The sequence below is a fragment of the Podarcis erhardii genome (genome assembly GCF_964252035.2).
Source record: "Podarcis erhardii genome assembly, chromosome: 2".
Classification (NCBI taxonomy): Eukaryota; Metazoa; Chordata; class Lepidosauria; order Squamata; family Lacertidae; genus Podarcis; species Podarcis erhardii.
The window spans coordinates 30,512,087-30,526,833 of NC_138498.1; the positions used below are offsets into that span (position 1 = coordinate 30,512,087).

Here is a 14,747-nt window from a genome sequence, read left to right on the forward strand (position 1 = left end):
TCTATGCTTTCTCCTACTGAGCATATACTCCTAGTCTGTGACCTCTAAGAGAGAATACGTTAAGATCCCACCTCTCTCTTTCTTTCTCTCTCTTACACACAAACTTTCTGTAGTGGTTAAGAGCGGTGGACTCATAATCTGGTGAACCGGGTTCGCGTCTCCGCTCCTCCACATGCAGCTGCTGGGTGACCTTGGGCTAGTCACACTTCTCTGAAGTCTCTCAGCCCCACTCACCTCACAGAGTGTTTGTTGTGGGGGAGGAAGGGAAAGGAGAATGTTAGCCGCTTTGAGATTCCTTAGGGTAGTGATAAAGCGGCATATCAAATCCAAACTCTTCTTCTTCTTCTTCCTCCCACCACTTTTATAATTAGGCTAGGAACTATGACTGGTCATTTTTGCACACCAATAAAGCACTGGGTTCTCAGTCACTATGAAGCACAGAATCTCTCTCTTAGAACTCAATGCAACTGCTGGGTTCAAGTGCTGGACTAAGGAGAAGCTTGGTAGTCCCCTGCTCTATGTAGAGGAGCCACCACACTAACTTGGATATATTCCCAGTCTGGAAATGAGTGGCACTCCACTATCTCTCTCTCTCTCTCTGCATGGCTTTGATGATTTGCATCTGAGCAACAGTGACTCTAGGGTGGGCTCTCTGGAACCAACTTTGGATGGGTAAACCTTGTATCTATGGTGTGACAGAAACCACAGATCTTAAGCTATCAAACAATAAACTCTCTGACATTTCTTAACATGTCAGAAGGAGCACATAGGTATGAGAAGGAAGTAAGGGCAGCTGCTAAAAAAAACTCATTGAGTTAAAAGGAAAAAAACACTGCGTACTGACAAAGATTTGGATAGCTGTAGTTGCAAAATACAAACCTCAAGTTCTGCCGAAAATGTGAATGTAACTGAAGAGGAATATGAACAACTTTCTAGCAAAGGTTTTGTCAAAACTTGACGAAACCAGGTCCTGGTATCTTCACAGAGCCTTTGGAATATTTCTGAAACCTATTATGCAAAAGGGAAAGTTACAAACTGCTGAATACAAAAGCAACCTACCACTATTGAGATTTTTACATTTTGGTTTTTATCACACAGTTCTCCTATCGATTCCATTCCTCTCTCTCTCTCCCCACCCCAGCATTTACTGCTCCCTCCTTCAAGTATAATCCAGTAGGCACATTCTGGTATAATAAAGAGGTTAAGACAATACAGAATATTCTATATATTAAAAAAGAAAGCAATACACAACCTAAATAGTGAGAGATAGTACTGATACTGGAGAAAGATGTCAACTTTTCATTCTACTTTATGCATCTCCCATATTATTGGGCACTGGGTGGTATTTCGCATATACAAATATCCATTCCAGATTTTGGTTAGAATTAAGCACCTTTTTTAAAAAAAGGTAAAGGACCCCTGACAGTTAAGTCCAGTCACGAACAACTCTGGGGTTGTGGCACTCATCTCGCTTTACTGGCCGAGGGAGCTGATGTTTGTCTGCAGACAGTTATTCTGGGTCATGTGGCCAGCATGACTAAGTCGCTTCTGGTGAAACCAGAGCAGGGCACAGAAACACCGTTTCCCTTCCTGCCGGAGCAGTACCTATTTATCTACTTGCACTTTGAAGTGCTTTCGAACTGCTAGGTTGGCAGGAGCAGGGACCGAGCAACGGGAGCTCACCCCATCGCGGGGATTTGAACCGCTGACCTTCCAATCAGCAAGCCCTAGGCTCAGTGGTTTAGACCACAGTGCCACCCGCGTCCCACAAAATACCTTTACCTGCCAGTAATTTAAAAAAAAAAAATTTTTAAGGATCTATTCTAAACTAGATTTTAGAACTATTAATACAAATACATTTAGAAGTTGTAAGATATCAGAGTAAAGAGAATCTTCTTTAGCCAATGCAATTTAAGCAGATGTTTAAACCAGTTAACATTACATACTCAAGTTTGGGCTTTTGTGCTCCTCCACTGTATCCATTTCCAGTTAACTGCAGCTTGTTGTTATTACTAAATCATGAACTATAGTTAGCGTCAATTAGTATTTATTGAAACAAGTCAGGATCATTAATTATTACTTAAAGTTTGCTTTTTCAATAAACCGTAGTAAACACTAACCACAGTTTGTCCATTTGCAGTTCATTAAAAACAGTTCATTACAAAAGAAAAAGAGGTGGCCATCCCAAGTGAGGTCCACTTAGCATCTTCACTGACACCATCTGGTCCAGCATTCTTTTTCCAATACCAGCCAACCATGCACCTCTATAACTCAAAAGGCATGAAGCTAAGGCCATCTCATTTCAATCCCTAGCATTTGGCAGTCAGAGGTATCATGTCTCTCTGAATAGAGAGGTTCCATTTGGGATCTTTGTAACAGACATTGACAGATCTAGAGTCTTTTTCTTTTTTTAAGTCACCTAAGCTCATGCCCATCATATCTTGTAAGGAATTTCATGTCAATATCAGTTAAGAAGGAACTCTGGTTAATGCTGGCAAAAAAAAAACAAAAACAAAAAAACACTGTAGAAGGGGAAGAGATTGCAGTGTTGTGACTCCTAATCTTCTACTCTGTGACCTGCTTTTAAAATGGTGATTGATTGTTTCTAGTTTCTGCTGGTTTTGCTCCTTAATTTTTATTGTTTTTAGTTTGCATTTTCTCTTTGTTTTAGGTAGCTTATTTTGTACTGTGTCAATTTTGCTTAAGCCACCTTTGTGTAATTCTGTAGAAATGTGGCGTATACATTTATAAATAATACATTGTGTGAAGACTTTACATTTTTTCCTAAACCTACTGGGCAACAGTAAAGTAAGGCAATCAGACATAGGGGGACCAAACTTAGCCTATTTTCCCCTTCCTTTTGAGCTTCCTTACAGAATCTCTTCCAGATGGCCTGGTGACTTGGTTCAGGAGAACAAAGAAAAATATGCAGATACACAAAAAATGTGCAAAATCATATAGAAATTCTCACCTCTGAAGGTGCAAGTCCAAGAATCCTTGAAAAAATCGCAGCAGATGAAGCTGGTATATTGTATCGCATTACTATTTTAACTTTGCTGCATATCATCTGATGAAGTCTTACACAGACTGTCATATACGAGTTCCAAGAGTCCTGCTGCAGCATGCTAAATTGTGAAATACTTTAATTACTGTGGGTGCAGAAAGCATTGCTTCTCTAATGCAGACTTTACCTCTGAGATTCTATGGAATGTGAATAATTATTGAAACTGTGCAGCCCTGCGTGCAGATTATATGCATATGTGGCGGGGTGAAAAGATACTAGATTACTGGCAGAAGGAGAAACACATTTCATAATTTGATAACAAGAGCAAGGATAAAACTAGCAAAGAAACTGACAAATTGAGATCATTCACAATTAAAGAACTAGTAAAGCAGAGCTGAGGAAAACCTGTACTGTACTTAAGTGAATTAACACATCTAATTAGATTCTAAAGGCAGAGAGCACTCTATGAAAACTGAGGTAATAACTGTAAGGACATAACTATTAAAATGATTCTTTAGAGACAGTTAAATGTTTTGTAATCCTTCTATAACTGTATTGCAACCTATATTCTCAGACTCCGTTTTGTGCTTTGAGGACCTTTTCCAGATAAGCATGTTTAAGGAAGGTATGTACAACTTTTACTTACCAATTCTGTGTATTACGGAGGATATTTATCACCATCTCCAGAAGCTTTTCTATTTCCTATGAAAGCGATAAAAAATAAGCCAGAGAACCAGAATCATTTCTTACTAGAACGCTGTACAAAACACCTTCAAATCATGCAACAATGAAATTGATCTATCTGGCTACGTTCTTTGCTTACTAATCTCTACTGCTTCAAAGCTCTTATTTAGGTTAGGGCTTTGGCTCAACGGTGGCCACTGCTCATTGGGTCTGGTGGGGCAGAAAGCAGGGCAGCTAATGAGAGGTGGAACTAATGGTAAACAGTTCTATAATAGGCACAGAGATCCAAGAGGTATTTATGCAATGGCAGCCATGAATTGTGGAGTTGTCTCCAGCTGGCCAACTCCGGAGCAGTCTCACTCCAAACACACCAAGCTGTTACCATCCAAAAGCATACTCAGCATCCTCAAGAATTTCCCCTTCAACCACTTGGGAACTAGTTCCACAAATACTTTTAGTCACATATTAACAGTGGATTGATATACACATTACTAAAGACCAAGTCCCATGGATTTAGATAAGACTTTCTCTCTGGTTAAGTATGTATACAGTCAAACCTCGTTTCTTGAACGCCTCTGTTATTATACGTTTCGGCTCCCCAACACCGAAAACCTGGAGGTAAATGCTCCGGTTTTTTAACATTTTTCAGACACAGCTTCCGTTTTGAGTTTCCCTATTTAACTGAAGTTTCCACTTTCAGTTTTCGGAAGTCAAATGGTCTTCCGGAACTGATTACGTTCGAAAACCAAGATTCCACTGTAGTAGGAATACGGAACCTCAGGCCCTTGGAACTCTCTCCAAGCCACGCCCCTCATCTCACCTTGCTCTATCCCCTCCTCACGTGCTTTCCCCTGGCTGTAATGCTTCCTTGAACTGTGATAATTTAGCCTCGTTTGCCTAGTTGGGAGGATGAATGGATGGGTACAGAAAACTGGCATTTGAATGGCTAGAATGTACCTTACTGTTCAGAAGTTACTTATACGGTATCTGTTGTTTTACCAACTTTTTCCTCTGGTGCCGCCCACCACTGGCCTGTGGTCTCTGGAAGGTTGTCTATGTGGGAATTAGGCTCTCAGGCTGAAAAGCTTCCTCACTCCAGAAGTACAGGATTTCAGCCTCAGTAACTTATTGATGCATTAAAATCAGTATAACTTATTAGATTTATTTATTTGCCAAATGAATTTGGCAATGTGGTTTGGAGTTATTAAAAAAGACCATTTGTGTTTTTATATTGTGATTTTATGTTGTAACCTCCCTGAGACCTGGGGGTATAGGGCAGCATACAAATTTAATAAACAATAATAATAATTTGGTTTTGAACTTTTTGTAGGTGTATCTTAACAATAACCATGGTTAGGGTTTGTCAGGTTTGGAATCTATATGGTTTGAGTTATTAAGTGTTAGGTGTTCTTTCTTAAAAAATAAATAAATCAGTGTTAAATTTTAAGATTGCTGCACCAAACAGCCCTAGGTATGATTAATGAAAGAGAAGAAAAGGCTGGAGTAGGGCATTCCCATGACACAGTCCTGACAGAGTAACCATGATTAGATTATAGATCAGTCAATACTAATCCTATACAGTTCTGATTAGGGAATCCATGGAATATCTATACAGTCATACCTTGGAATCCATTCCAGAAGTCCATTTGACTTTCAAAAGGTTTGGAAACCAAAGCAAGGCTTCTTATTGGCTGAAGGAAGCTCCTACAGCCAATCGGAAGCTGCAGAAGCCCCGTCGGACGTTCGGCTTCCAAAAATATTTCACAAACCGGAACATTCACTTCTGGGTTTGCGGCGTTCGGGAGCCAAAACGTTCGAGCACTAAGCTGTTCAAAAACCAAGGTACAACTATATATTTTATGGAACACTATGTATAGACTATAACAAAGGTTCATTCCCCATAAAATATGCTCTCACACTTAAGGCTGTTTTAATCAAGAGACCTCAATGTCCCTTTCATGCATAATATTTCTATGGCTTCTCATTCAAACTATCAGGATAAAGACCAATGCTCTTTATTTTAAAAATAATGAGATCTGATTGATTGAAGGGTTTCTGTGGGGAGCTGAGGTATTATAACTTGTGCTGGTGTGATCTTCTATAAATGAACCAGAATTAAACAACAAACCTCAAAATTATGGTAAGTGATTTGCGAATTCTTCAGTCGATGAAAGGTTCCTAGAAGACAATCTAACGGATAAGCAGAAAACTCGGAGATAAATTCAACCAAGTCCCCCAGAGGCAGCAGGGTGAACCATGACCTGAACAGTGCTCTATCTCCGTTCATCAAATGTTTCTTATTTTTCATTAGTGTAAGCAAGTGTCTACCAAAAAGAAAAAAAGAGAGAGAAGAAAATATATTCAATATATAGAGTTTTTTCAATATAGGTTTTTGCATGATCAAGAAGATCAAAATGAAAAAGAAGGTGGCTGAAACCAGGATAAAAACCTTCAATCCCTTAGGAAAGTTGCTTGAACAGCTTCTGTCCTCCAGCGTCTTGACTAGTTATGGTTCCTTGCTGAGAATCTGACTTCCCTATGTGACCTTGGCCTGTGATTGGGCTTGGTTTCTCTTCTGTGATCTGACAGCTCTCTGGACTATTCTGCAAGTGGGTACTGGCTGCTGGCATCCTTATCCTTTGAAGCAGGACATAGCTTGACCACAATTGCCTATGTTTTTGGAACCCAAGATTGGACAACTACAATGTGCTCCAAGTGGGTTACCCTTGGAATTGGCCCAGAAGCTACAACTGGTGGAGAACACAGCAGGTAGATAAACTTGTGAAGACAAAATGCTGCCAGCATATAATATACCTTACTTATGGGATCTGCACTGGCATCCAATCTGCTATCAGGCCAAGCTCAATATTTTGGTACTAATGTTTAAGATACAGCTCAGGACCTGGTTAAGAGGCCACCTTTTCTTAACATACCCAGTAGGTCACCACCCCGATGTATTTTTTGAGAGGGTGGATGAATAAGGAGAGATACCTCAATTGCACAATGTAGAAGAGGAACAGAATAGGAATAGCAACCAGTCTCTCATGTACCACGGATTTTTGAAGGGCCTTTTGTATGTGCCACACATAATTGCGTCAGGGACTGGTGGGTACACTGGCACCTGTGGGTGCCACGTTGACCACAAGTCTACCAAGACAAGAAAATCCTGATCTTAGATGGTTTCCTTTATTGTAAGAAACATTCCCATTCTACTTCTTGCCATAAGAAAAGCTTTGGAAATCCTCTAAAGAAGGTAGTGAAGGAGGCTACAGGAGGCTTGTTCAAATCATGCCACTTTTCAGTGCAGTAAGTGAATGTGACTACTGATAATTTCAGAATGAAATAAAGTAACAAATACATTAAAAACTTACTTTTTATGTTCCTGTTTATTCCTGCATTCAACAAATACAAGACCTTCCAGCCCTGCACACTTCTCTTCAGAGTCAAGCAGAGTATTCACAGGAACATGCTCAAGATCAACAGAAGCAGTAAATAGATGAAAAGCTGGGATTGTCCACAGCCACTCATTAATTTTTTCTTCGATACAATGATTGCAAAACCTCTTCAAATATTGTTCCACACTGAAAGAGAAATAAGAAACTAACGCCTACCAGTAAAGGATTTTTTCTAAATAAACAAAACCTGCATTAAAAGTACTTGTGCCTGAAACCAAAGGCTTTGTGGTTCTCTGCATAGGGTGCTCTCTACAATACTTCTGCATTTCTGATATAGAAATGCATAGACCATTGCAACAAAAAGGTAATAACATAGTCGCCCCAAATTAATTTCTGGTTTTGTTGTATTTCTGCTGCATTCTGAATGAGGCACAGGAGCTGTTAAGGCCAGAACAATGGGCTTGGATTGAAAGTGTCTCTTTTGCAACTGCAACAAATCCAATGCAATGGAGGTCCCCAGTAGAAAAAGGCTGGGATACTTTTTTGCCAATCTCCAAGGCAGATTTTTCAGGAAGGAAACATGCAAGGGGAATCAGCAAAATCATCTCTTCCACTTCTGCCAGTGGCAGAACCAAGCCAGGAACCAAGCCAGCTATCTTTAAAATTGCACACAAAAAAACGAGTCAAATTATATTTTTCTGTTGTGTCTCATAAAGTTACTACTTTTTCTCTAGGAGTACGGCATGCTGAATATTTCAATTTTCAAATTACAAAACGAGGAGTACTAAAAAGTTCAGAATTCAAAAGCTATTTTAATATAGTATAGTATGAGTAAAACTGCACAGAAATCATTAGAATTGATTGTCAAGTATTATATATTATAGTAAAGGACCCCTGACCATTAGGTCCAGGCGTGGCCGTCTCTGGGGTAGTGGCGCTCATCTCGCTTTACTGGCCGAGGGAGCCGGCGTACAGCTTCCGGGTCATGTGGCCAGCATGACTAAGCCGCTTCTGGCGAACCAGAGCAGCGCACGGAAACACCGTTTACCTTCCCGTCAGAGAGATACCTATTTATCTACTTGCACTTTTATGTGCTTTCGAACTGCTAGATTGGCAGGAGATTATATATTATATATTTATGTGACGTTTTCAGAAAGCAAAACTAAAATTCTTTGGTTTTCCAAAAGCAGTTTATGTCTTTCTTCATCTAATATACTTACCAAGCTAAATGGTGTCCCATCACAAAAATAGCTCAGTTGAATTCCTCACACCAAAAAACATATTTTAAAGCATGGGTAGGCAATCTAAGGCCCGGGGGCCAGATCCGGCCCAATTGCCTTCTAAATCTGGCCCGCAGACAGTCCGGGAATCCGCGTGTTTTTACATGAGTAGAATGTGTCCTTTTATTTAAAATGCATCTCTGGGTTATTTGTGGGGCATAGGAATTTGTTCATATTTCCCACAAAAAAAATATAGTCCGGCCCCCCACAAGGTCTGAGGGACAGTGGACCAGCCCCCTGCTGAAAAAGTTTGCTGACCCCTGTTAAAGACTGCTCACTGAAGAAGTTTGCAAGAGTTAAATTTCACCCCCCAAAATGACATACCCTGCTCTAGGAGGCAAAAAATTCAACAAGTGCATCTTTATGGAGATATAGCTCCTACTAGCACAACGGAAATTTCTCCCCTCTTAGAAGAAGAGGAGGAGGAGGAGGAGGAGTTTGGATTTGATATCCCACTTTATCACTACCCGAAGGAGTCTCAAAGCAGCTAACAATCTCCTTTCCCTTCCTCCCCCACAACAAACACTCTGTGAGGTGAGTGAGGCTGACTTCAGAGAAGTGTGACTAGCCCAAGGTCACCCAGCAGCTGCAGGTGGAGGAGCGGAGATGTGAACCCGGTTCCCCAGATTACGAATCTACCGCTCTTAACCACTACACCACACTGGCTCTCCCAAGGATTTTTTTATTTGTCAATCAAAAATGCTTGTGCTGACAGAAAAATCACAATTAAATGACACTTAATTCCTCCTGAAGTATAGAATTATGAGCCTGTGGAATTTTTGCATATCAGTGAACTGCTAAAACAATGTCACAAACTTGAAACACTAGTCATTTAATTAACACTAAACCCGAATTTTCAAATCCAAAATTACATACCGTAGCTCATGTGGAAACAGTTCTTTGAAAGATTTAGCTTCATCTGCTGGTGGTTTCTCCAAACAAAGAAGGCTACATAACTGCACCAGGTCTTCTTTTGATGTTGGAAGTCTATAATATTCTCCTAGTACAAGAGTGATCACTGCCAGGCCCAGCTTATTTTTCTTCGCCTTGTCCCAAGATGGACAGCTTGCATTGTTCTGATTAAGGAGGGGATGGGCTGTTTCTCTTAAATAACTGAGAATTAACTGCTTGATCTAGAGAAAAGGGTGAAAGTAATAAAACCAACTCCACCTATTTTCTTTAGAAGACAATTACTTAATCTGAAATGCTTATTCAGATTATCATTAAACGGTTAGATTGGCACAGAATTCTGGCCACAAATCAGGGCTAATGCCATACATAAAACAGAAACCATTAGTTGCTTCCAATGTCTTTAAAGGACTTATCTGCCCAGGCTTTCCATGACCCATAAGTCTGGAACCAGTTTTATGCACCTGAACTAGATGAATTCCAGTTTTATTTTTTTATATGCATTTTGGAAGTTTTTACACTACTGTTTCATTGTTGTACAATATTAAAGATCATTAAAACATATACCACCCAAGAGATATTTTAAAATATTATGCAGTTTATAAAAGGCTAGCAAATAAATAAATAAGCAAGCAAGCAAGCAAGCAAGCAAGCAAGCAAACCTGTGCACAAGTTGGTTCATGCAGCTCAAGAAGTTCCCACTTTGTCCCTCTCTAGAGTTGGGTAAACAAACCATCGAGTATTGGTATTACATGTGAACCAGCATTCATGATTTGCTTCACACAACTGAACCGATTTGCCACAAAGCTAAACAATGGAGTGGCTGACTTGTTTCCCCACTCTAGAAAAGGAGGAGCAAAATGAGGAATACTTATACTCCCTACACTACCACGCATGATTTGACTAACTATGGCTTATGGCCAGCATCAATGAAAATACTATGTCCAATAGCACATTCCAAAGTAATTATTCTCCTCTATACAGAAAACAGTGACATTTACAGATGTGATGTGTCCATTCTTTATGCTTAGTACCAAGGAACCTCCTCAGTGCCCAGCATATATATGCCAGCTGAAAAAGAACAGAGCCAGCAGTGTACCTAGAGGTGTAGCGTGGGGGTATATGGAGGGGCCATAGCTCCAGGCCCATGCTTTTTAGGGAGTATGAGCCAGGTGCCCCCATGCAGGGATCCCCGTCCTGCCATGCCTGCTGGTGGGGGTCTCTGAGCCCTCTCACTCAGCCTGCCCCTGCTGCTGCCTCCCCAGCTCCCTTGCTGAATGGCCCAGCGTTGGGGGGGGGGGGGTTGCCTACCAAGGGCTGCATCAGGTAGGCAGGCAGGCAGGCAGGGGTGCAGCATGGTCCAGCTTGGCACTAGCTGAGCTGGCGTGCAGGCTTCATGAATCCTGTGCATCCCATGCACCCAGGGGCATTGGCACCACGGGCTGAACTAGTGAGGTGGGTTCTATTGATGGCACACACATGCGTGCTTGCATGCCCTAGGTGCCACAATGCCACTGAGTACCTTCTCTGCCAGTGCATTCCAAGTGAAGGCAGCAGCAATTAGTCCGGGGCTGGGTCAGCAGCTACCTAAGAGTATTGTCCCTCTAGCTCTGCAAAGGCAGCACAAAATGTTATAGATCCATCAGATTTATTACAGGCAACTTTGTATTAATGTGTTCAGTGTGTGCAACTGTGTATACACGCATTGCGCCGAACGCAGAAGTGACCCAAAAAGTCACAAAAAGTGGCAGAACAGGGTGAGGCAGCGGCTGAACAGGGTGCTTGCATATATTTGAAACACTACTGAAAAAGCCTGCAATTTCATTTAAACACGTGGTGCCTCAGAATGTAGAAAACCTTGTTCTAGGTAATTGCAACTTTGATTTACAATACCTCTTTTTCTCCAAAATGTAAATCAGTCCATTCCTTTGGCTTGTCCTCATATACCATTGGTTTCCAATTCACCCAAAAAAACTGATCGAACTGATAGATGAAGCTGCTGACATTGAGCGGAGACCAAGTGTTCAATATACTGAAGAGACTTTCTAGCATCACCTTTGCTGCTATTTGTTTTCCTTTCACAACCTCTTTCTCTGGATTTTTAAGCCCAGGAATGTTGTTCTTAATAGTATTCCAGAAAGTGTCAGATGGTTTAACACATACTATATCGTCATACTGATGCCAATCTGTTAAAAAAATATTTTAGGTTTCATTAACACAAGATCAGGTTTCAATAAATACATGCGCCTATAGGCCCATAGCAAAAAAGTGCCATCCCTCTGGCAAATACCCTCTTCCCTCCCCTTGTACATATGGAAATCTCTTTCACTAATTGCTGGTGTCTCCTGCAAAACCCCAACATGGAAGAGAAAAACCACACAGCTCCTTTCTGCCATGGGCAAACTCTTGAAGAAAAATAGATGTTGTTTCCCTCCTGGGAGGGACCTGTGTGCACTGTTATACAGTGGTTCCACTCCTTCCTCCTGGGCCGTGTTCAGAAAGTAGTGTTAAGGGATGAGTGTTCAGACCCCTGGGCTCTCATTTGTGGGGTGCCTCAGGGTTCCGTCCCCTCCCCCATGCTTTTTTAACATCTACATGAAGCTGCTGGGAGAGATTATCAGGGGGTTTGGGTTGGGTGTTCATCAGTATGTGGCTACCACCCAGCTCTACCTCTCTTTTAAATCAGAACCAGTGAAGGCGGTGAATGTCCTGTGTGAGTGTCCGGAGGCAGCGGAGGATGGATGACAGCTAACAAATTAAGGTTGAATCCTGACATGACAGAAGTACTGTTTTTGGGGGACGGCAGCAGGCAGGTGTGGGGGACTCCCTGGTCCTGAATGGGGCAACTGTGCCCCTGAAGGAGCAGGTGCACAGCCTGGGAGTCATTTTGGACTCACAGCTGCTCATGGAAGTGCAGGTCAATTCTGTGTCCAGGACAGCTATCTACCAGCTCCATCTGGTACGCAGGTTGAGACCCTACCTGCCCACAGACTGTTTCACTAGAGTGGTGCATGCTCTAGTTATCTCCCGCTTGGACTACTGCAATGTGTTCTACATGAGGCTACCTTTAGAGGAGACCCGGAAACTACAATAAATCCAGAATGCGGCAGCTAGACTGGTGACTAGGAGTGGCCACCGAGACAATATAAAACCGGTCCTGAAAGACCTACATTGGCTCTCAGTACGTTTCTGAGCACAATTCAAAGTGTTGGTTCTGACCTTTAAAGCCCTAAACAGCTTGGCCCAGTATACCTGAAGAACTGTCTCCACCCCCATCGTTCAGCCCACACACTGAGGTCCAGCTCCGAGGGCCTTCTGGTGGTTCCCTCACTGCGAGGTTACAGGGAACCAAGCAAAGGGCCTTCTTATTAGTGGCACCTGCCCTGTGGAACGCCCTCCCATCAGATGTCAAGGAAATAAACAACTATCATACTTTTAGAAGACATCTGAAGGCAGTCCTGTTTAGGGAAGTTTTTAATGTTTGATGTTTTATCGTGTTTTTAATATTCTGTTAGAAGCCACCCAGAGTGGCTGGGGAAATCCAGCCAGATGGGTGAGGTATAAATAAATAATACTAATAATTACTCCTGTATGTTAGGACAAAGGAAGGAGCAGCAGGAGGACTGGGTACCTTCCTCTCCCTTTATGTATCAATGTACATTTGCCATCCTCCATCCTCTCCTGTGATATTTGGACATCAAGACATATCGAGTCCCCATTGTGTGCTTCACTTCCACTCTCCCTCCTGCTGGCACTAGTCTGCTAGCCACAGTTAACACTTTGCAAATTGTTCTGCCTGCAAAGCAGAGCCTTTGGAGGGAAAGCCTCAAGTGTTCCACTTTCAGTTAACTGGCAGAATCACAGAAGGTAAACAAGTGCTGCATCGATTGTTTGCAGGATGGGTAGGCAAGTAGGTTGCATTAACACCAAGTGTTTCTCTCTTTTCCACCCTGCCATTGCCATCTACATTCATACCACAATGCACACATCAAGAGAAAAAACATGAAGGCAGTGAATAAAGCACCTTCTGGTGGAAGGAATGGATATTAGATTCTTTGTCTACTCCTTGCTCACATACCTTGCAGTAATGGCTGGTGGGGCTGTATCGTTGACCTGGTCCCCCAATGCCACACAACACTACGGATTATTGAGAGGGGAAGGGCAGGGGGGAATCTGCACAGTGGTGAAGTGGTGGAATGGCTCTGTATTGTGCCTGCACTGAGCTCCCTTGCTCCCCCCCCCCCTTCAATAACCAGCAGCAATGGAGGGAGTTGGGAAGTTAGGTCAGCAATGCAGCCCCACCTCTGGATACTTGCAAATACTGCAGCCCTTTATGATGATGGAAATGTATTTCCACTTAATCCAATCATAATTTGAACATCTATGTGTTTACAGAAGAGAAATTAGACTTTGTGTGACAAAATATGCATGGTTTTCATTTAGCTAGCTCTTCCAAGTCTCTGTGCAATAGCTATTCCTGGTCTTCCCCCATGTCTCCCACTTAGCATGGAAGAAGACTGCATCTACCGCTACTGGGGGAGTTTAAGAAAAATTGTGCATCCTATGCACAGTTCCTTGGAATTAAACGCAATTAAGCTCTGTATTGCTTACTTCTGAGTAAACATACATAGGATCATGATGTAAAGACACTAAATAAAGTAAAAGGGGTTTCTTGATAACTGAAGTAATGGAGAAACAATTACCCAAATTATGAAGCTGTAGACTTTTGCAATGTATGTACCAAGCATATATAAAGTCCCCTTTCATTACTGCGTAATCCTAATAGCTAGCCCAATTATAATTGCTTTCTTCTCCCTAAATATTCCGTAAGTAGGAATGTTTGTTTGCTATTTTATAATGGTCTAAAGACCATTTGAAATTCAATACAAATTTGATGTCCAGGACATTGCCCTCAAATGATTTCAGCAACTGCTAAGTAGCATTAACAAATACATATTTCCATTGACTTCCACAGAGGTGCTTTCTGAATTCCACTGCTTCCATGTTCATTTAATTAATAGCCATATTCATTGGAAAGTTCTGCCCCGAACAAATGGGGAGCTTTATATCTCAGTTTGGCAGGAAACATTACCCCCACAGAGAGAAATAATGTCCACTGCCAAGTCAGGAAGCTAGATCATACTACAGCAGCCCAACCTAGTAGCATCTGAATACTTTGGGTTACAACCCCTATCATCCCTGACCATGCTTGGTGGGACTGATGGGAACTGTAAGTCCAATAAGCATCTGGAGGGCTACAGGCTGGGCAATGCAGTAGTACAGCAGTCAGAACCAGTAGCTTCTATTAGGCTTCTTAATGATGGTTTGCGACCCGATGCTGGCCTGAGAAATGAAGCAGTGTTCAAACAGCCCTCCAATATTGGCCCTTCTCTCATCTATGCATTCCTTCTAGCTACTTGGACTCTGTTCTACGTCTAGCACTTGCTCCAGAACTTCAGAAACTTCCATGGATAA

The 14,747-nt window shown here is 41.9% G+C and overlaps 1 protein-coding gene across 1 annotated transcript in view; it reads right to left on the minus strand.

Annotated features, from left to right (window-relative positions):
* LOC309335093 (E3 ubiquitin-protein ligase RNF213-like) overlaps positions 1-14,747 on the minus strand; it is a 90,762-nt gene that overhangs the window by 61,798 nt on the left and 14,217 nt on the right. The window contains exons 9-15 of the mRNA XM_081850037.1: positions 11,166-11,458; positions 9,240-9,496; positions 7,060-7,269; positions 5,817-6,012; positions 3,651-3,706; positions 2,972-3,125; positions 880-1,008 (exon numbers count right to left, since the gene is read on the minus strand). Of these exons, the coding sequence (XP_081706163.1) occupies positions 880-1,008; positions 2,972-3,125; positions 3,651-3,706; positions 5,817-6,012; positions 7,060-7,269; positions 9,240-9,496; positions 11,166-11,458 (1,295 nt within the window). The remainder of the gene's footprint in view (positions 1-879; positions 1,009-2,971; positions 3,126-3,650; positions 3,707-5,816; positions 6,013-7,059; positions 7,270-9,239; positions 9,497-11,165; positions 11,459-14,747) is intronic.